This window comes from Rhinolophus ferrumequinum, chromosome 5 (genome assembly GCF_004115265.2).
Source record: "Rhinolophus ferrumequinum isolate MPI-CBG mRhiFer1 chromosome 5, mRhiFer1_v1.p, whole genome shotgun sequence".
In the NCBI taxonomy this organism is placed as follows: domain Eukaryota; kingdom Metazoa; phylum Chordata; class Mammalia; order Chiroptera; family Rhinolophidae; genus Rhinolophus; species Rhinolophus ferrumequinum.
This window is the reverse complement of record NC_046288.1, coordinates 32428822-32450845: the sequence shown is the minus strand read 5'-3', so window position 1 is coordinate 32450845 and position 22024 is coordinate 32428822. Positions and strand designations below refer to the sequence as shown.

General features: G+C 40.5%; 1 protein-coding gene across 7 annotated transcripts in view; it reads right to left on the bottom strand.

The window, feature by feature from the left end:
* ART3 (ADP-ribosyltransferase 3 (inactive)) overlaps positions 1–22024 on the bottom strand; it is a 110586-nt gene that overhangs the window by 2199 nt on the left and 86363 nt on the right. For 5 of the 7 annotated variants that reach the window (XM_033106119.1, XM_033106120.1, XM_033106115.1 and 2 more), the window contains exons 2-8: positions 19443–19520; positions 14483–15194; positions 5963–5995; positions 5006–5032; positions 4010–4039; positions 2232–2264; positions 1652–1684 (exon numbers count right to left, since the gene is read on the bottom strand). In XM_033106119.1, the coding sequence (XP_032962010.1) occupies positions 1652–1684; positions 2232–2264; positions 4010–4039; positions 5006–5032; positions 5963–5995; positions 14483–15194; positions 19443–19511 (937 nt within the window). In that variant the 5' untranslated portion in view covers positions 19512–19520. Of the gene's footprint in view, positions 1–1651; positions 1685–2231; positions 2265–4009; positions 4040–5005; positions 5033–5962; positions 5996–14482; positions 15195–19442; positions 19521–20505; positions 20629–20666; positions 20803–22024 lie in introns of those variants that run through there. The other 2 variants (XM_033106117.1, XM_033106118.1) reach the window with 2 other exon arrangements.

Below are 22024 nucleotides of genomic sequence, written 5' to 3'. Positions count from 1 at the left end.
CCATGTATGTGCTTCCATTAAAAAAACAATTAAAATTTTGATTTCAAAAATACTTTTTTTACATACTGAATTTAGATTCCCAAGTACGACATTAATACCCACCATTTATTGAGTGTTTACTATGTGTCATGCACTGTGCAGATGCTTTATGTACATTGTCACCTTTACTTCTCACGTTCTAGAAGGTAGGTTTAGTTGTCTGTATTATACAGACGTTTCTCAAGACTTAACGTAAAACCAGAGGTGATCAGTGGTAGCAATGTCTGATTTCCAAGCCTCTGCTCCTAATTAGTCTGCTATATACCTCCAAGTGTGTGCCTAGCATTGAAATATTAATATTGCCATATTTTGACGGCTTTGAAGCCAAATGCCAATTCTAGGAGCCCAGGATAGAGGTGTATTTTTAATAACTATGTGGATGAAAGACGAGTGTCGTGTGACAGAATGTGAACAAAACTTGAAAAGTTTGAGTCCTGCTTGTCTCTTTGTAGCCTTTACAGATTCCTTAACCTTCCTATGTTCTAGGTCCTCATCTCTGAAATGACAAAACAATATTTCTCTTGGATTAAATGAGATCCAGTGTAAATGTTTTAACAAAAAAGCGTGCTCTACACACAGCGTTCCAGGAGAGGACACAGGACACCATACAGAACAGCCCCAGCAAAACCTAGTGGCCTGTTTGTTGGAGGACATGGGCATTGTAGTGAATAGCATGGAAATGGCTGGTCCCGTGCTACATAGTTCACATACACACCTCTCTGATGATGTATTCCTGTGACAACAGATTCCCTACAGTAGCCAGCTCACCCTGGGAAGCCTCCCTCCTGCCCCACTCTGGAATAGACAGGTGCAGCTGGAAGCCAGCTGTTGCAGTTTCAAGCACCTTTTTCTCTGCCTGGCCCAGGGAGCCATAATAAATAGCAGCTCACACTGAAAGGAGTTCTCAACATGTTTTCCCTCCAGCTTGCAGACTGGGATGTCAGAAGCTATGCAGCCCAGGTGTCCTCCCCGGACCCCTTCAAACTTAGGTTATGGAGTGATTATGGTAAAGGGCTCAACTCCATGGTGCCTCCACTCCTAATAAAAAATGTATTACCAGGTTTTTCATCCAGTTGTACCACTTTTATCCCTAAATGAGAAAAGATTTTCAGATGATAATAAAGACAGCTCCTGTTGACTACTATTAGAAACTACTGTGTTTCTCTGAAAATAAGACCTAGGTGGACCATCAGCTCTAATGCGTCTTTTGGAGCAAAAATTAATATAAGACCCGGTCTTATTTTACTATTTTACTATAAGACCGGGTCTTATGTAATAATATATCGTATATCACATCATATATAATACCGGGTCTAATTAATTTTTGCTCCAAAAGACACATTAGAGCTGATGGTCTTATTTTGGGGGAAACATGGTACTATGCATTTACCAGTACTTTATCTCAGTAGGACTTTAATGAGGCCTACGAGACAGAAGTTTTCTTCATTTTACAGATGTGGAAGGAGAGTGGAGTAACTGATACAAAGTTACCCAGAGGCAAATGGCAGAGGAGAGACTTCCTGAAGCTGGTTGTCTGCACAGCCCATGTTCAGTCCCCACGCCTCGCTCACATCATACTTGGGCCCAGAGAGTGAATAGAAAGCTGGCTTACCTGGTATTTGGATGGGTTCATGGCTCTTCATACCTAAAGACAGAAATGAATATTGGTTAATCAATTATCTTGCATTGTTAATGCTTCCTTTTGTCTATACCTCCACGATCTTTGACCTTAAAAAAAAAAGTCACCAGTAACAACAAAAACATCTTTCAATGGCTCTTCATTCTCTAACTGGACTTCAAGAACTCCCATGATTTGGCCTGTATGTCTCCAACCTTATCTTCATAGGTAGTCCCAGTACATTGACTTTTAAATGAAACAGTATAAGACTGCTTCGTTTAGTTCTGTAAGCTCTATGATTGGGCGGCCTTCTCAATCCCTCTGACCTTCAATTCCTTACTTATGCAAAAGAAATACCTTGCAGGTTATTGTAACAAGTGATGATTAAAGGAGATACATCATAAAAGTGCTTAGTACTCTGCATGACACATAACAAGCATTCAGTAAAAGGAGTCCCTCTGTTCTGGCTTAACCCATTCCTCAAACTCTCCAGGTCGAGTAATGTCCTTAGTGCCCGGAGTGCTCACGTCTTCTAACCTTGTAGCTAATCTCAGTAAGTAAAAAAATCACTTACCAGGTAAGACAGTGGACTCCTGGCTTTTCTTTCCTAAAGATGAGAATAGGAAGAACTATTTAGTGAAAAAATGCAATTTACTTGAAAATTAATTTAACCTTGTATCTATATGGCAATTTACTGGGGAAAACTCTAAAAGCTTGGAGAGGTAGGGGACAGAGTAAAGGGGAGAAGATTTAACCCACTGGAGCCTGACTGACTCATTGTGAGAATGATAGCCAGTGACTCAGAACCTCTCCTAGATTTGAGCAAAACAGCTCCTGGTTTTGTTTTTGTTTTTTTAAGGTTCAGTCCAAATCCTCTGCCCTACATCTCTCATGATGTATTTTTTTTTAAATAAAATTTCTTGATTATATAAGTAATACATTATAACTACAGATAATTTGGAAAAACACAGGACATGATTAAAAATTACTCTTAGTCCCAAATCTTAGAACTACTCATTCTTGGCATATTAACATTTTTGGTATATTTCCTTTCAATTTTCTTGTTTGTATACATATATGCACATACACATTTTTTAGCATTTTCTCCAGAGTTGAGATGTAATTGACATTCAGCACTGTATAAGTTTAAGGTGCACAGCATAATGACTTAACTTCCATATACTGTGCAATAATTACCACAGTAAGTTTAGTTAATACCGTTCATCTCATATGGATACAAAAGAGAAAGAAAATGATGTTTCTTTTTTCTTGTGATGAGAACTTTTAGGATCTACTCTCTTAGGAACTTGCCAATACACCGAACAGCAGTGTTAACTATAGTCAGTGTTAACTATATATTACATCCCTAGTACCTATTTATCTTATAACTGGAAATTTGTACCTTTTCACATTCCTTAATGAAGCTGGTATTATATTCTATATACTGTTTTATTTCCTATTTTTATTTGCCACTGTATATAAGAACTTTGTCATTAAATAGTTTTCAAAAATGATTTTTTAAGTTTAGTGTTTCATAATATGGATATAATTTAACTTATTTAATAATACCCAACTGTTGGACACTAAAGTTATTTATACATTTTTGGCTACCATAACACTAAATATTTTTGAACACATTTTGTACACAAATCTTGATGATTATTTCCTTAGGACAAATACGTAAAAGTGTTATAACTGGGTTAAAAGGTATGAACATTTTTAAAGCTAGTGTTACATACTATCAAACTATCTTCCAGTTATGTTCCAATTTGTAATCTCACCAGTAATTTATGAGAGTGTTCCTGTCCCAGCACCCTTGAGGACATTTGAATAATATCATTTGTAAGAAACAACAAAAACTTGGGAATGAGTTGTACTTGGGAATATACCAAGTAACCAAATAGGCACAGCTAACAGCATCTGTTAGGTTGCTGGAAGCAGAAGTAAATACACAAAATCATCATTTTAATTTAGAAAAAGATAATGCCATTTTTGTCATGCTCCTTCCCAACAGCCTAGGTCACAAGAGTTTGTGGAATAATTAGCCGCACCTTCCTCTACCCAAGTAACAACTAGCGAAAAGGGGGAAACAGTACGTTCTCTAGAGTTAGTTCCTCATGTCTCTTACTGCTCCATTGGGATGACCTAGGGATGATTGTTAGGCGACACAAGGGCTGTGTCATCTTTATGAGAAGTCTGAAACGCAGGAGGGTCTCGGATAGAACAAATTAGTCAGCTAAACTGGGTTCTTCCTCTTCCCACTGCTTCTTACCATGCTATGCCCACCTGCCCCCGTCCCCAAGGGAGCTGTCTTACAAATGTAAGTCCCCAGATTTTATGAAAATATCTTACCAGGCTCTTCAAGCTTCTGCTTTTTATCACCTAAGTTACAAAAAGAAACTTCAGTTTTAACGATAGAGTAAAATCATTGAGAGTTACTATAGTTACAGCAAAACTATTTTCAGGTAATATGGCCATAAAAACCACTTGGCATGTGCCGCAGATTAATCCTACTACACTGAAGTGTCAGCCAGAGTCTCCATGCACCTCGGCTAATTGGGCTGGAACCCTCGTGTGGCCCTAAGAAGAACCATCACATAGAGCAAGTCTCCTGGGGATCTCAATACACTAGAAAAAGATCTGTCTTGAAGACTTAGCTGAGGTCCCTGTAAAGTGACTAGTAAAACTTGTCGCTGCAATGGGTCAATAAAAAGTGTTGCTAAGCAAGTTGTCAGGGGCATGAAATGCTTCACATCAGGACAGGAAATTCTCTTCCAAATATCAAGTAAATTGCATACTTAAGGAAAGGCCAGATACTCTTCTCTCTTCAATAAACTCTTATTGTTGCTACATGGGCCAAACACGTAATAAGGAACTCAAATGCAAACAAATGATTTGGGCCATGTCACCATTAAATGGAAATTTAGGGGGGAGAAAAGCATCGGATCACCCATATAGTTTAGTCAAATGGTACCAAAATTATATACGAAAGGTGCACGTGACTAACTTTTCCACTTTCACCTAAATGGTATCACACTGGCTGATCTCAATGACTGAATATACAGCCCTCAGACCTATCAAGAGCAACTAGCTCTTCAGGTCCCACTAACCTCATTCCTTAGAATGTTTCCATATCATTCAGATCTCCAGAGAGCAAGCCCTTTCATTTTTCGAGAGGCAAATTTCCCCAGAATAGTCTTTCTTTCCCCCCCCTCCCCATATCTGCCAGTTACTCCTTCATATCTGCAAAGTATTCTTTTTCTTCAGCTAAGAATTCAATTTGCTAAATAAGAAAGAGCTACTTAACATCCATGTAAGGATTATTTTTAAAAATGAGAGCACACTTACCAGGACTGGAGATGGGCTGAAAATATTCTGAAATACAAACATGTTTCCATTATATATAGTATTATGTTCAGATGTGAATGTCAGGCTCAGTCTATTTTTAAACGTTTATTAATGATAAAAATTTGAGTAGCTTACATTTAAGATATGTGCAAAATATGGTGAGAGGAGAGATATAAAAATTCAATCTCAAAAATAAATGGATGTGGATTCATTTTAATTACATGAAGAATTCATATAAAATCAGGCCAAGAAGACAGCTAGAAATGGACCCTTACTTTCAAACTTTTTAATAAGGAAATCTTCAAAAAAGTCCACCAAAGCATGCATCAGCCCAAGGTATTTTCTGGCAACTTTGGTTCAAATCTGTTGGGCCTATTTGATAATGCTATTCCTGAACACTCTTAGAATTCCTGTTTACCTACCCAAATCTTTCCCATGATCCTCTAAGAAAGACTTCTTTTGTTACATCCTCCTATTTTTCCCCAAGGAAGCTAAGACAGACCACACATTACCATTCTGTCCCTCTAGGCTCTCACCTTGAGCCATGTTCACTCTATTCCTTCTAATGAAGATCTCCCAAATGTTATTTCTTAAGGTATCAAAACACAGTTTTTTAGATCTAGCTCTGTGTATGAGAGTCCTGTTGGGTCATTCAGGAGTCCTTAGGCTCCTGTAAGGACAGGCTAGGGTGCGAGTGGCACAGTCCCTGCATGCCCAGTGGCTGAGAGAATGGCCACAGGCAAGGCTGGGGGTGGGGTGGGGGAGGGATGCAACCGCCAAAGGCTCCTGGGTCCTCCACCTGAAAAGGCAGTAGCTGTAGCACAAGTCAGTCTTGAGAAAGTGAAGGCTGACAGATGACAGTATGACAGTACGGTGGGGTGGCTCTGCCCCAGACCTGTGAGAAATAACACTGACAAAATTCTCTTTACAGAGATAATACTTTAAAGCATATCTTACCCATGTTCTCAACACAATTCTCAGTTTTCAGTCCTGAAACATAAAGACAAAGCTTTATTAGTTAAATACGATCTGCCCTAGTAAAGATGTCAAACTGACCTGTGGCTATTGGTAATTAATCTGTCAGCTCCTAGTCTATCAGACCTATAATTTACTGGGACGCAAACAAATCGCAGAACAATTACACTTTTGAATTCACATTACAGCTACCAAAAGCAGTATGATCTTTGATAAAACATCTAACGTTTCTGGAATTTACCTTCCTTATCTGCATCTTTTATTGGGAGACTGCTTCAAATGACCTCCAAATACCATCCAAAGCTAACACTTAATGTTTTATTCTATGATTAGTCTGCAAAAGTTAGGAGAAAATGTACCTGTCTGTTCAATTAATCTTCTCTTCAGATACTAAATGTCCTCAACAGCAAACCTATTCCCTTCCTATGACAATTCCTATCCACTGAAGAAAAAGAATCTCAGTCAGAGCTTCAATGCCCTTGAATACATGAGCAAAGGTCCTTCACATTCACGCCAGAGAAGCAGAGTTGGTCTGCCCCAGAACCCTCATCTGTCTGTAAGGAGAGCCACAATTTTTGGAGACAGTATAGCTTTATAAGGACCCTTCTTGCTGATGATGCCCTAGAAGAAATCATTGCTGCAGTGAAACCCCTGAGCCTTGACATAAAGGGGAATTTGCCAGCCTGCCCACAGCCAGCAGTTAAGGCCAGAGGGTCAGGGACCGGGTGTTTAGATTTGGTGCCAGCATGAGTCATGAAGGGTTTTCCTAGAAGGCCACATGAAGGTCTAGATGTCCTGTGGTCTCTTCTCCAAGCCTGACTAACACACCGGTCTAATCGAGTTCAGTTATCTGAGGATGAACCTCTCCATCTAAGACGCGGGAGTCCCTGAGACCTGGCTTCACTATGAGAGATGTCCTCTTCCATAATCTGTTCTCAAATCCTGCTCCAATTGGGGAGCTTGAACCAAATATCCAGGTGACTTGGTCCAGTTCCTACTGGCCCAGGAAATAGTATGGATCTGTCAGAATCTGGATGGTGCCCTGAGGCTAACCTCAGGTGTTTGGCTAGACTAGAAATTTAAAAACTACTTCTAGAGACAATTACTACATGTTGGTTGCATCAGCAGATGAGTGGGTGCAAGCCTTCCCCAGAGGGCTTAGCTGAGGATAAGGTGAAGGTGAGGGGAGTTGCGGATGAGAAAGCTACAGACATAACAGAGATTTGGCCTGGGATTTTAAAAGACTGTCTTTTGTCTGTAGCACAAATTAGAGCATAGTTTTCAAAGTGTAGTCTTCCAATCGCATACTTCAGAATAAGCACCTGGGTGCCTATTAAAATGCAAATTCCAGGATCTACACAGGGCTATTGATACAGAATTTCTGGGGGTGAAGCCTTGCAATCTGCATTTTGAAGAAGCACGACCAGCTATTTTTATGCACAAAATTTTTGAGAGCCTCCTCAGGAGTAGAGGGTGGGAATCTTTTTTATGCTTATGTGTTTTATTGGAATTTCCGATAATTTTTTAAAAAGTTTAAGGCATACAGCATTACGGTTTGATTTACATACATTGTGAAATGATGACCACAATAGGTTCAGCTAACACCCAAGGATCTTTTAATGTTTAATACAGATCTACTTTCAAGACTTCATTTCTTCTCCCTATTTGACTCTAAGTTTAATTTCCCATTAGCGTATTAAGCAGCAGGAAAGTAAACTATTTTGGGTTTCTAAACAAGTAGCAGGATTAAAAATAGGTAAGAGATCGATCCAGAAACAAAAGAGAGAAGGCACAAATCTAATACATATGGAATGGAAAAGGGAATATAACCACAGATTCAACGGGTGTAAAAAAAAATGAAGATTATTATAAGTAGCTTTATACCAATAAATTTGAAATATAAGACAAATAGACAAATTCCTAGAAAAATATAACTTATCAAAAACAACTCAAGAATAAATGGAAAACTCAAATGGCAATATAACTATTAAGTAGTTTACAGTTTTTCCACAAAGAAAATACCTGGATAATTTGTTTTTTACACAGCACTAAAGAGAAGGGAACTATGCAGAGAACCGCAGAGATCTTCAAAAGGTTTCCCGTGAGTATTCATTCAGCAAAGTACTGAGTAGCTTCCAGGTGTGAGGAAACTACCCAAGGTCAGGGAAGAACGCACAGGATCAAGAATAGTGCTTATTCCCCACAAGACACACAGCAAAACCTTGTAAGCTGCCATTTTAACAGGGAACTCTACAGTAAGCCTTAGAAGCAATCCAGACAATAGTGGATACAGCTCTCCTAGGAGTTCCCTATCTCCTTCAGATCCCAAGAAATTACAGATGTCTGTGACCAAACTTAGAGCTGACTAGAATTTCTGGAAACAAGACTACAGCAGTTTTTCTTGGCCACTGGGCTTTTGGACACAAGGACTTCCTTTGCAGAGCTGTTACTGCGAGCCTGTCACTGGGCCTGAGACAGACTGTCTCACTGAAATAAAAGTCCTAACTCTCCAACCCAATATCTTATCAAGCAATGGGCTCTCTCTGAACTAAATTCCCGTAAGGTAGGACAAACTTCCAAAAGATCCACTGTCACATACAATTTTTTACCTCCAATCAAGGTAAACCACAGAAGTCACCATAGAACTCAATTATGGAAAAAGGACAGCCAATTGGGTCCGTCCCCAAGAGGAGGTAACAGACTCCGATGGGTCAGGATTATGGAACGTGGCTTCTGACACAGCTCCCAGCGATCCTGCCTCTGGGGATTCACACCCTTATGGAATCCTGTGGACTAAATCTATTGACTCGCCTCGAGCAAGCAGAACACAGCTAACGAGATGAGATCTCACTTCGGTGATTAGGCTGCACAAGACGAGGACTTGCTGGCACCCCCTGACTCTCTCCTGCTCACTCGGATGAAGCAAGCTGCCATGTTGTGAGAGACTCCCTCTAGGGAGAGGCCTATGTGGTTAGGAACGAGGGAGGTGCCTGGACAACAGCTGGTGGGGAACCCAGGCCTCCGTGAACAACGCACAGGATCCGGGTCCTGCCAACAGCAGGTGAGCGAGCTGGGAAGCAGACCTTTTCCCATTCAAGTCTCACGATGGCTGCAGCCTTGTGAGAGGCCAGAGCCAAAAGGCCTAGCTGTACTGTACCCAGATCCTGACCCACAGCAACCAGGAGATAACAAATGTGTTCAAGACGCTACATTTTAAAGTAATTTGTTGTGCAGTGATGGATAACATAGGTGTGAGAGTCAGTTTTATATGTCAGCTAGTCTAGGACACAGTCCTCAGTTATTCAAACACTAATCTAGCAGTTTCCTGGAAGGCATTTTGTAGATGTGATTAAAGTTTATAATCAGTTAACCTTAAGGAAGGGAAATTATCCCAGATAATCTGGAGGGCCTGATTCAACCAGCTGAGAGGCCTTAGGAGATGGAATTGCCCAGGCTTTCCAGCAGAAATGTGGCCTGTGGACAGCAGCTTCGGCTCCTGCCCGAGAGTCCAGCCTGCCCTTACTGGCAGCCTGACCTGTGGATTTCAGACTTGCCTTGCGGCCCCCACAGTCGCGTAAGCCAATTCCTCGCAGTTAAAAACAATATACATTTCCTACGGATTCTGTTTCTCTGATTGAACCCTGACCAATACAACAGGGATGAACAAGTCTGATAGGTGCAAGTCTGGGGAAGGCTGCTGGTGAACAGCTCTCTTTTCCTATAAATATGGATAAACAGTCTGAACAGCCTTCCAAATTATTCTCCTCACTGACTCATACTGTGAATTTCTCATTGTGATGGATATATCAGTTCCTATCTGGCCTGTCTACATGGGATCCTACTGATGCCCCAGTCCCAGACAACAGCACAGAAGCTTGGGTACTCCCGGAGAAGGCTAATAAAGAGTGTCCATCAGAACCAATGAAAATACTTAGACTCAATGAGCCATCAAGGATTAGGGGCAGATTTATGAAAAGTAAATCTAGATAGTAGGTTCATCTTCTTTCCCCCTTTTTACAGCTTTGTAAAGAGCTGGCGCAACAGGTCTGAGTAAACTCAGCAAAACGGACTAATACCAGTCACTGGAGTCCAGGGGCTCCCCTCCTGTGTAACAAGGCCACTTTTCTAGCCAAGGAAACTCAATACTCCCTGACCCCATGACTCTATTAATATGTAGAGCATATTTACACATAGATAGCCTGCCCCCCTCTGTAGAAACATTGTCCAAAATGTCAGGTGATCTATGCCCAGCCTGTCAAGTAGAATAATGAGAGTTCGGGGGATGATATGTGCACTATTTCTCTCTTGTAAGTTTTCTTCCAATAAACCTTACATAATATCTGCACTGTAAGGTGCAGGGAATCCCAAAGCTATGGCTTCCCATTAGGTATTTATAATTCATCTAGAGTCCTTCCCAATCCAGGGCAGTTTTCTAATGGGGTCATCTTTAACTATAAGAAATGTAGCCTAATTACCAGATAACATTCCACCTGTAACAGCTTTTCTAGGAAAATAGTATAGAAGGTTCACCTACAGTAATTTTCCCATGAGAAAGGATAAAGGATTTTGGTACCATTTACTCACAGTTCACTCCAATAATCTTGGATTAATACCAAGATTAGTGTCTCTGACCACCAGAAATTGTGTTAGCTAATGAGATATTAATATTCTCTCCACTTCCTAACCAACGGAACTACTTTTTTTCTTGGAAATCATAAGCAAATTCAAAATAATAACACATGGCTGTGTTTACGCTAAATTTAGTACAGCGTAACTTTTTATCCCTTTTAGAAATATTGTCTTTTTCCATCTAGAATTATAGTCACAATGGAACAAGGTTCTGATGATATCCCCTTGGCTTCTGCTTTTAAAAGCCCTGGTTATTATCCTTCACCGTGTTCCAAACAGCCTAGCTTTAATGGTCATCTAGCCTTTGACCCTTGGCTCCCATTAGTTATCTGTAGATGGCAGCAGAGGACAATGATCGGACTCCAGCTTCGCCTGATTTTGTCAGAGCTCCAAACCAACAGTCCTCAGGAGCCTCCACGAAGGTCTCCCCTGGTGGCTGGTTTGACCATGACCTGCCCTGCAGCCTCTGCCTGACCTTGTGGGCAGGCCCTTTCCCTTCCTCACCCGGGGCTCATAATGCACTCGCCTGTGCACGTCTGAGCCCTGGCTCATTCTCAGTCAACCCAAAGGCTCCACCTCTTTTGTTCATCATAATCCCATTCACAAACAAACAGGGACTCTGTGGGCTTTGTCGGCCACTTCTGTCAATCAACCAGATACCCGTGATCGATTTGGCCTCTAGCTACTGTAGCCAGAGTTTCTGTATAACCAATACTTCCACAAATGGCATTTGGCTGAATGCATTAGAAACACCAAAAGGGTATCATTTTATCAGCCCAGCTGCAACTGGGTTTCTGGCTGTGATAGGCTGGTAAAGTTGAACAGGTTCTGTAGCGGGGAGTGGGGGTCCTGATTTGTAGTATTTGCTGATTTCCATGGTAAACTCTCAACCATGGTCAATTTCAAGCTACTGTGATGGAGGAGGAATTGGGAAGAGACGTGTGCCCACAATCAGCTCCCATAAGCTGACATGAGCTGGCTCCAACCGGCTTGGGTTTTAGTCAGGTCTAACGAACATGTGGCTGGCGAGGGGAATGGGCACCTTTCCTCTCAACACAAGTTCACTCACGCCCGTCTTCATCTGCCCCTCAAGGTGAACAGTTAGTCTCACTCACGTGCAACGCAGGGCCAGGACGACGGTGAGGCAACTGAGGTGCTTGGAGTGCAAACTTGGAGGTGCCCACTCTGAGGATCATGCAGATGCTGCAGTGTATGGTCCCGAAACTGAGGGCTTCCTTAAGTGTTGTGTCCAAGGCACCTCAATGGCTCCACAGCTTTTGCTATGAAGTCCGAAGTGGTCAGCCCCCCACCCAGGCATGAAGTCTCATCAGCACTTCCTGACCTATTCTTTTTTATCTCCTAGTGCCTTGGCCACACTGAATCAAGGTCTAAACGTCTATTCCACTTCTGAGGCCCTCCTGCAATACTCGCTCTGCTTGGCCAGCAGCCATGGCTTGGGGTTAAGTTAGACAATCACATTCACAAGACCCCAAGAGTCTGTCACCTCACCAGTTTACTCAGCATTGCAGAAGAATGCAAGGCAGGGAACACAGCATACTGTTTAGCAACAGGACAGCATGAGATATATCCCTTCAATACAAGTTGTCACAGCAGCCGAGGGCTGTTCTTTAGCTCCGCAAGTGACGACTCAGTTACAAGGAAACAAGTATACACAGGTAAGTGCAGGAACCGTCCTAGCGTAGTAGCCTCATGCCACATGTCTATTTGTCACAGAAGACAGTATCTCTTACACCAGTCCATGACTGTACTTCCAGGAGTCAGCAAGAACAACACCTGGGTACGTCCTAACACATTCAGGAATGCCCAATACCATGGCTTCCTCCCAAGTATTGACAGTTCATTCACAATCCTCCCAGCTCAGATGCACACTACCAATCCAGGGTTATGTTTACCAGTAGGCAGTTTACCATTAGTCATTCCACCTTTGGTAGATTTCAGAGAAAGAGTGCCAGGAGATCAATAGGAGGCCATTTCCATAAGAGAAAGGACAAAAGGTGCTGTTAACCCTTTACTCATATGTACCAAAGCACATCATAAAACTTCAGAATGTTGGGGGGATAAAGAAAACGTCTTAAAACCTTCCACAGGAGCGGGGAAAACAGGTCTCATTCAAAGTTTTAGTAATTAGAAAGGCCTCACACTTTTCAACAGTAACATCATAAACTAGACAACAGTGGAGGAACATCTCCAAAATTCCAGGGAAAGTAATTTCTGAAACAGAAATACAAACCTAAACAAACTATTACGCCAGCCTAAATGTAGATTTTTCAGACATCCAAAGTCTCAGAAAATTTGCCTCAATGTCCCTTTTCTCAGAAAACTTCCAGAGAAACCTTACCCCCACTAAACAAAGGAGTAATTCAAGGAAGAGGAAATCCAAGGTGTAGGGGATTCTCCACAGGGGAGATGCAAAAGAAAGTCTCAGAATAGTTGTGAGGAGAGATTTCAGAACATTCAACAGGCCTAAAGAACATATCATAGAGCAGGATAATGGGGGAATCCAAAAGTATTATATCCAGGAAAAAAAATTAGAGTATCTGATATGTCTGAATGTATTAAGAGGAGATTTATATTTCTAAGGATTTGGGATAAATTATTGATGGGGCATAAAAAACTAAGGGAACAAAAGTATCATACAACTAATAACTCCAGGGTCAAAGAGGTACTTAGAAAGTACCAGTCTTCCACACTGGGACAATGGGAAGGGGGAGATGCACGAATACCGAGGAGGAGGGTGGTGGTTATCAGATACCTTTAGCTTACTGACGGAACAGCTATTTCTAATTCCCTTCTCCCTTAGCTCCCTACACTACAAAGGCTGGGAACGCTAGTTACCCACTTTCCAAGCTTTTCTTGTACTTGTGAATGACCAAGTGGCTGTTCCAGTCAATGATATGTCATCACAAATCTACTACGAGTTTCTGGAAGAACTTTTACTTTCCTGACTAAATAGGCAGATTTGGCTGCCATCCCTCTTCCCCTTCTTTTTGTCTTGAACACAGACTCATGCCTACAGCTGCAACAGTCACACTGCCAACACGAATCAACAAGCTAACATGCTAAGATTGGCTGAACAGAAAGAGCCTGAGTTACTGATGCTATCGTTGAGTTGCTGTACCAGCTCTGGACAGCCTCTCTCTAGATTTCTTATTAAATGAGAGCTATGAGGCAGATTTTCTGTTACAGCTGACGAATAAAGAATTTCTAACTAATGCATGGTATAGGAGAGTTAAGTATTCATTCTCTATACTGTGAAGTCAATAGATAATTTCTGAAAGTTTCAAACTCAATAAATGACATGCCGAAGCATGATATTTAGAAACATGACAGTAAGTGCCTGAAAAGAAAAACCTAACAAAATCAAAATCGATGCCAGTGAGGAGTGGCAATTGGAGATGGATTGGGGTGGAAAGGGGGTTGCTATTTTTCAGTGTAAACTTTAAAAATTGTAGCATTTGGGGCCTGGTGTTTATTCGTTGTGGGCGCTGACCTGTGCATCGTTTAGCAATGTCCTTGCCTCTGCCCACTGGGTGCCAGGAGCAGCTAGGGATGCTTGTGACAACTAAACATGTTTCCAGCCATTGCCAAATGAGGGGCAAAACTGCTCTTGGTTGAAAACCACTGCCTTATAGTACTATTTTTTTTTAACTTTCAATAACGCTATAAATGTATTACTGTGATAAAATTAAATTTTGGAAAAAGAAACTAACATTATGAAAGGAGCTAGACTAGAGACCACTCATGTCATTTCCCCTTTCAAACACCTCTCAATTTCGTTCCTGACCTTTCCCTGGTCCTAAGAATCCCACTCCTTCCCTCCCAGACAAGTATGGACAGAACAGAGACACTTACCTCCTAGAAATGCACACTCGAAATGGCTGCAGGTCTTGTTTGTGCTTTGAAGGATAAGGTTATTACTAGCCCCATCCTGTGACACGTGAAAAACCTCATTCAGAGGTATTAAAATGATTCTTTCACTTTCTTTATCAAAAAATTTTTCAATGGCAACTCCAAAGCATGTGTGGATGGTTAACAGAATGTGTTGGTCATTTGTAACTTGAGGTTTGGCTGGATATGCCAAGGTGAAATGGCCAAATCTGGCCTGGTTTAGTCCTCCAAAGGTAAATGAAGTACCCGGGCTTGTGCTATACACCACATTTTTGTAACTGTCCTCACAAGGTCTTCTCAGCAACTGCAGGGCTTTTGTCAGGTAAAAATGAAAAGCTTTGAACTGGAAGCCATAGATATAGTCTTTTCGAGATTGGCCGGCCATCTTCACAGCTTCATTGAACAGGTGGTAAAAGGGAGTTTGCTCTTGAGCTTCAGAAATATATGCCAGCAGGGCTATTCCGTGGTTATCCTTAAAACTCAGAGGGAGAGAGATGTGAGTCTTCCGAGCTTCCCATTTGGCTTTCGCATTTTCCCACACATCCTCTAAGGGTTGATAGCTTGCTTTTTCTTCCTTGAGCAGTTGGGGAACATATTTGATTTCCATCCTGTCAGTACATTTCTGGTATTCATCATCAAATGCATTATCTGCCATGTCTAACATTTCAGCCTTCACCTTCAAAGGAAAAGGAAATTAATACTCTTGAAATAAGATATTTGGTGTATACCATTTTCTCTCACATTACTGTTCCCACACTCTCATGCCCTGCCAAGAATCTCTGCCTTGCTTACAACCAACTTCGGATACATTTTTTTATATAGGAAGTATATTCCACACTGTTGATAACTTTTCCCAGCTGTGACCTATTTGTGTGAAAGAGTAAATGCCAGTGGGTGAGATATAGGCATGATTATGCTTGTAACTCATTCATCTGGATCTTGTGGTGCAGAGAAAAGACCAATGAGTATGAAACTGAAGAAATGGGTGGCAGTCCTGGCTTTGAAAATATTCTTAGCCAGACTTCCTCAACCCCTCAAGACTGTTTAGTGAATCTGAAATATCATGTGTGAAATACTGTACATGAGATAAATACATAATGGCAAATATTACCCCTTTTCCTTTGAGGACACCCTTTCCCTGGTCCATGTGGTTTGGTAGGACTGATTCTGCACCTTCAGACCCAGTGATAAGCGATGAAGCAGGCTTAAAAATGGTTCCTCTACAACCATAAGCTCTAAAAATAATGTTGGCTTGGGGCAGCAAATAGTTATCCTTTGAGTTCCATGGAGCATCCTGTCTGCAAATAAAGCCAACAAAGAAAGACTTACAAAGCTGAGAGGCAGAGAGAGTGATGAGGCCCTTAAGCTAGACTTAAGGCCCTGGGTCTAGCTGTACCTGAAGGCTGTGTTTTACCTTCGTCATAAGAATCAACAAATTCCTTATTTGTTTGAGCAAGTTTGGTATTGTTTCTTCCATTTACAACTGAAAAAGGCGAATGCATCTTTAAAATATGTGTGTGTGTACACACACACACACACACACAGCGGATGCCAAAAAACTGTATAAACATTTTAAGAAAGGAAAACTGTATTAAAATTGTAATACTCAATATATACTAATAACAAAAGATGGATACAAGTCACGTTTGACTTCTGCAATTACAAGAGGTGCTCAGAGTGGTTACCATCAGCATCCAGACACTTCTGATTACGGTGAGCTACTGCTTGAGCAACATTGACCAAAGTGTCCACCGGTATACATTTTTTTGGCACTCCCGGTATATATTTTAGTTGACATTCAAAATTATTTTACATTAATTTCAGGTGTACAGCATAGTGGATAGGCATTTATATAATTTATGAAGTGATCCCCCTGATACGCCTAGTACCCATCTGACACTATACATAGCTTTTACAATATTATTGATTATATTCCCCATACTGTACTTTACATCCCTGTGACTATTTTGTAACCACCAATGTGTACTTCCTAATCCCTTCACCTTCTCACCCATCACCTCAACTGCCCCCCCATATAGTAACTATCAGTTTGTTCTCTGTATCTATGAGTATATTTTTGTTTTGTTTGTTCATTTATTAGGAAATAATATTTTACTTGCAGGATTGTTGTGAGGATTAAATGATATAATGAACATATGCAAAGCCTCATGTCTGGCACATATCGAGTCTTCAACAAACTATGGCTATTTTTATTATTTCCTGATGAGAATATATATATTATACTGCAATTTCCTCAAGGGCAGGATCTGCATTATATTTATCTGTTTGAAGTCCAAGCATGGACATATTCAGAGAATTAAATAAGAACTATGAACTCTGGCCTATTGATCAAAAAACAGGATGAGCAAATCTGCCCAGGGACACCATTGAAGGGTTTCTGCAACTAAAAGGATAATACCCTCCATATCATTCTCTCTTTCCACTACTTGGTACCACTTCCATGGTACATGGTTGCATAAGCTGCAACCTCAGTTGGAGACCTTAGTTGGAGACTTTATAGACACAGAGAAATTGAGTAACTTGTCTGGAATTGAGATCTGAACCTAGACAATCTGGTTCCAGAGTCTGTCCTTTTAATTAAAGTGTTGTTTCCAAAGATGAAAACCATTGACATTTATTTACCACTTTTAAAAGTGTTTAATTTTGTCCTCATAACAACCCTTATGAAAGGTCGGGCAGATAATTCATGACACCATTTTACAAATGAAGGAATTCTGCCAGCATTAGAAACTGTCTTGATTACCAGCCACAGACTATCTGCTGGGGAAGTCATTGAGACCCCTGCACTCCTGGGTCTGTAGGTCAGTTTCTTAAAGTGGGAATTTGAGCTTCAGGAGATCAAATCACTGCCATCTCCTAGCCAAGAAATGCACTGTCCTCTGCAGCACAAAATGTACTAGAAGATATCTTGGGCACCAATGCCTGATTTAACTTCAAGACTTCAATGTATTATAAAACATCCTACCCTGAAACCACTAACTCCCATGTTCCTCTTATCATATCAGAGTTGATCCAATATGTTCCTGTCTCTTCTATGCCTCTAACCAGTCTCCATATGTCTAATTTTAGACCTCAAGTCTTCCTGGCCCAAGGCCACACTTGATTGTGTGTTCTGTACAGTGAGTGCCTTCCGCAGTGAAAAGGCTCACAAATGCCACCACCATTCAAGGACAACGAATGGACATTAGGGGACAGGTACAAAGGCTAAGTGAACACACTGATTATACTTTCTTCCTGTGATTTATCCATTGAAACAAAGCCAATACTGATAAAATTCAATTACCAAACATTTATTAAAAATGTAAAAATGACCTAAATGTTCAAGAAAAGAAATTAAACAAATTATGGAACATTCATAGAACAAACACATTAAAATGATGTTGCAAAAGAATATTAAAAATGCAAATCAAAACCACAGTGAGATGCCACTTCATACCCATTAGGATGGCTATACGAAAAAAATGGAAAATGTTGGTAAGGATGTAGAGATATTGAACATTCATACACTGCTGGTGGGAACGTAAAATGGTGCAGCCATTGTAGAAACCAGTTTGGCATTCCTCAAAATGTTAACCACAGAGTTCTCATATGACCCAGCAATTCTACTCCCAGGTATATACCCAAGAGAACTGAAAATCTATGTTCACACAGAAACTTGTACATGAAAGTTCATAGCAGCACTACTTATTCATAAGAGCCAAAAAGTGGGAACAACCCAAATGTCCATCAATTGATGAATGGATAAACAAATGTGGCATAACCATAGAATGGAATACGATTCAGCTATGAAAAAGAATGAAGTACTAATATATGCTACAACATGGATGAACCTTGAAAACATTATGCTAAATGAAAGAAGCCACACATAAGGACAGATGTGCATGATTCTATTCAGAAGAAATGTCCAGAATAGGCAAATCTGTAGAGATGGAACACTGACAGGTGGTGGCCAGGGGGTTCAGGGAAAAGACAATTGGGACTGACTGCTAATAGCTACAGGGTTTCTTTTGGGGTGATGGGAGCATTCTGTAATGAGATAGTGGCACAGCTATGCACAGCATGGTGAATATACAAAAACCACTGAACTGTACACATTAAAATAGTGACTTTTATATGTGAATTATACCTCAATAAAAAAATCACACTGCAGTACAGGCAAGAGACTACATAATGGTTTTATAGATAATGGATCAGAATATTGAATTCAAAAAACGGATAACGTTTTAAGACTTCAAGATATTTTAAAGAAGGTACTTCAAATCTGGACAAATACTCAATAGTAATGTGACAGCTAACAACGTTGGGGAAAAATAAAGTGGGATATCTAGCTCATATTTTACATAAAATATGTTAGAGCATGTTTAAAGATTCAACTGCAAAAAAATTAAATCATAAACGTTCTATCAGAAATAAAGAATACTGAATGTGAAAAAAAATGCTCATTATATAGTACTTTAACAGAAAACATGTAACCAAACACTGCAGTGTCCTTTTATTTGGAGAAAAACACATACTTTCAGAATATTTAAGGATCTAGAGACATATGTAGCACAGTATTAAAAAGGTAAAAACAATATGTACTGTGAAACTATTTTTGTAAAATAAACAGACACAGAAATAAGCCAAGAATATACACCAACAGATTAAGACTCTTTCTCTCTGAGTGGAGAGATTGTGGATGATTTTTACTTTCCTCTTTTTGCATAATCTTAATTTTTTCAACTTTCTACAGTTAACATGTATCAAATGTATAAAATGAAAAGATGAAAGCTACTTGTAAAAAAATTGACTGACTTATTCTATCTTCTCTCATTTGCATTATCACCCCACGCAGATGCCTTAGGCAGCGTTACAGCAAGAGCTCCTATTCCAATGACCACGTGCTTGCCATTCCCAACATTACCTGGAAGACGTCCATTAGAATCATAGCTGACAGCAGCATGGTAACCACTTCAAAAGGTCCTGTCTTCATTTTTCTTTTCTAAATTAAAATGAAGAAATTCCAATTTAGTAGACTTAAAAAACAGGCTTCGGGAAACCGAGCAGGATGATACACTATGAATCTTTGCATTCTGGGTGAAAGTGAGTATCATGATGATCAGGAAGTGATTATCAATAAATTCCAAAGGCTGAAAGGGCCATTAAATTTTGCCTGGTGGCTTAACATTCTCATCCTATAGATGAGGAAACAAAAGCTCAGAGAACTTCAGCAATTTGCTCAAATTTAAATCTATTTCCATTCTCCTGCAGATATGTCGTCCCTCCCACTTTAATCACTGGTGCTCATATTTTCTTCCTCTCACTAAACCTCCCCTCAGCATGCACAGGAAATTAACACCAACTAAAACAAAACGAAAACAAAAACATTTCAAAATCCCAGTTTCCCAGAATTCTCCAGGAGTTAGTGTCCATTCATTTCATCCATTCTTCTCTCCTCTTCGTTAACCACGTCAAGCCTATTTGGGCAGGTTGGAGGAGATGGTGAGGCCGCAGTGGTACAGACCAGAAGGTTATCCAAAGGGGCCTCCTTGCCCCAAATATTCACATTCAAGAGAAGCCCAAGGTTAAAACTTTCTGAAGGCGGGAACGAGAATAAGAAGGAACTGGGTAGACAACACCTCTCATAAGATTATACAAGTCTGCTGGCTGAATGCCCAATATTCATCCCAGTGTTTATGAGACTGAAAGGGGTAAGCAGGATGGTAAGAGGCCCTCAAGGGCTGAGTCATCAACTAATTCAATGACAGGTTGGTCTACAGTTCCTTCCACATACTTACAACAAAGGTGACGCTACTGGAACAGAACTAAAATCTCTATCTTATCCTACCAATCACCATAGTCTGGCATCTGAATATGGGAATGAACAGCACAGGGGAACAGCCCTAGATTCCCACCTTTATTTAGGAGCCGTTTGGTGCATTAAAGATATTAAAGATCTAAAACTTTAGTATCAAAATTCCACTTACGTGTTAAACTTCCCTTTCCAAAAAAATCTGAAATGTAAGACTTGACAGATAACGGTCACAGGCAGGATGTGCCAAGAAAGCTCAGAATCAGGTTGTTTTTCGTTTTTTCTTTTTAATTCTTCACTTCCGTAGTCTGAGTGTAAACAAGTAAAAATGTTTACCTGGCTTTTCTGCCTGTGGAGGAGGTTTAAATGATGCTAGGTCTCAAACTGTTCCCCCACTCTCTCAGTTGTGGTGAGCGTGTCTTCAGGATGGCAGGCTGTTGACAGTGAGAACTGAGAAGGGAATGCTTTTCTTTTTATAAACACCCCCAGCAGTAACTTGGCAGTGGCATATTGCCTCATTTGTGTTCTGCTATTTATATCTGGCCCCCACACTATCCCTTGGAATCACTGCTGTTTACACATGAAATCTCTAAGAGGCTTGTAAAGCCGCAGCGATTCTCTCTCACCACACAGCATGTCCAGCTCTGAGCCCTCAGTTGTGGGCTTCTCAGACAGTGATCACTTCCCATTCCTAACCTTTTGACTCTGAGATGTCAAACTAAAGCGAGATTTTACCCTAGCTAGATGGTTCGCATAACTAAGCAGGCTTGCTGTGTTAAGCGCTGGCAACAGAGATGGCTATCAGCATTCACTCAACCAGCTTACTCTATTTCAGGTACTGTGCCAGATGCTGGGAATCACGAGCAAGGAAAACAAAGCAGTCACAGTCTAATAAAGACAGAAATATGTATGCCTAACCGGAATGTTAAGAATCATACGTATAGACAAAGTCCGGTGAGAACACTACGAAGGGAAGGATTTGGTAATATTCGCAACTATAACTCTCATCTGAGCAAAGCACACGTAGTAAATCTACTGACTGCAATGCTGAAGAACACTTAAGAGTTCACCTAGACTATGGGCCAAAAACCGTGAAATGTCCTAGGAAATTCATGTATATGTACATCAATACATTAATCGGACGCATCCGATGGTATCACTATGCACATGCGCCCCAAACTGTAATCCATCCACATGCCTGTCAACGATAGAATGGATAAATTGTGGTCTTTTCATATAATGGATTTGGTATAACACTGCACATGAACAAACTCTAACAAATGTGGACAAATCTCACAAATAAAATTTTGAGCAAAAGAGACACAAACATGCATATACTGCAGGATTGAATTTACACAGAGTACAAAATCTGGCAAAACACATCTGTGGTATTAGATGTCAGAACAGCGGTTATTCAGAGTGGGAGCAGTAACTGCAGGAGCAGAGGTACAAGCAGAGCAGCGAGGACGCTGCTTCGGTTCTGGTCTGGGTCTGGGTGTCGATTACACTGATGAATGCAGTTTGTGGAAATTCACTCGCTGTGTGTATTTTCCTATGTTTGTGTGTGTGTACATACATACATATATTACTCACGAAACATTTTAAATTATCTGAAGTGCCTCCACTCATCCACTTTTACAAAACACAATGCATCTCTACTCTTCAGACTCTTCAAAACTTCTAACCTTTTCCTA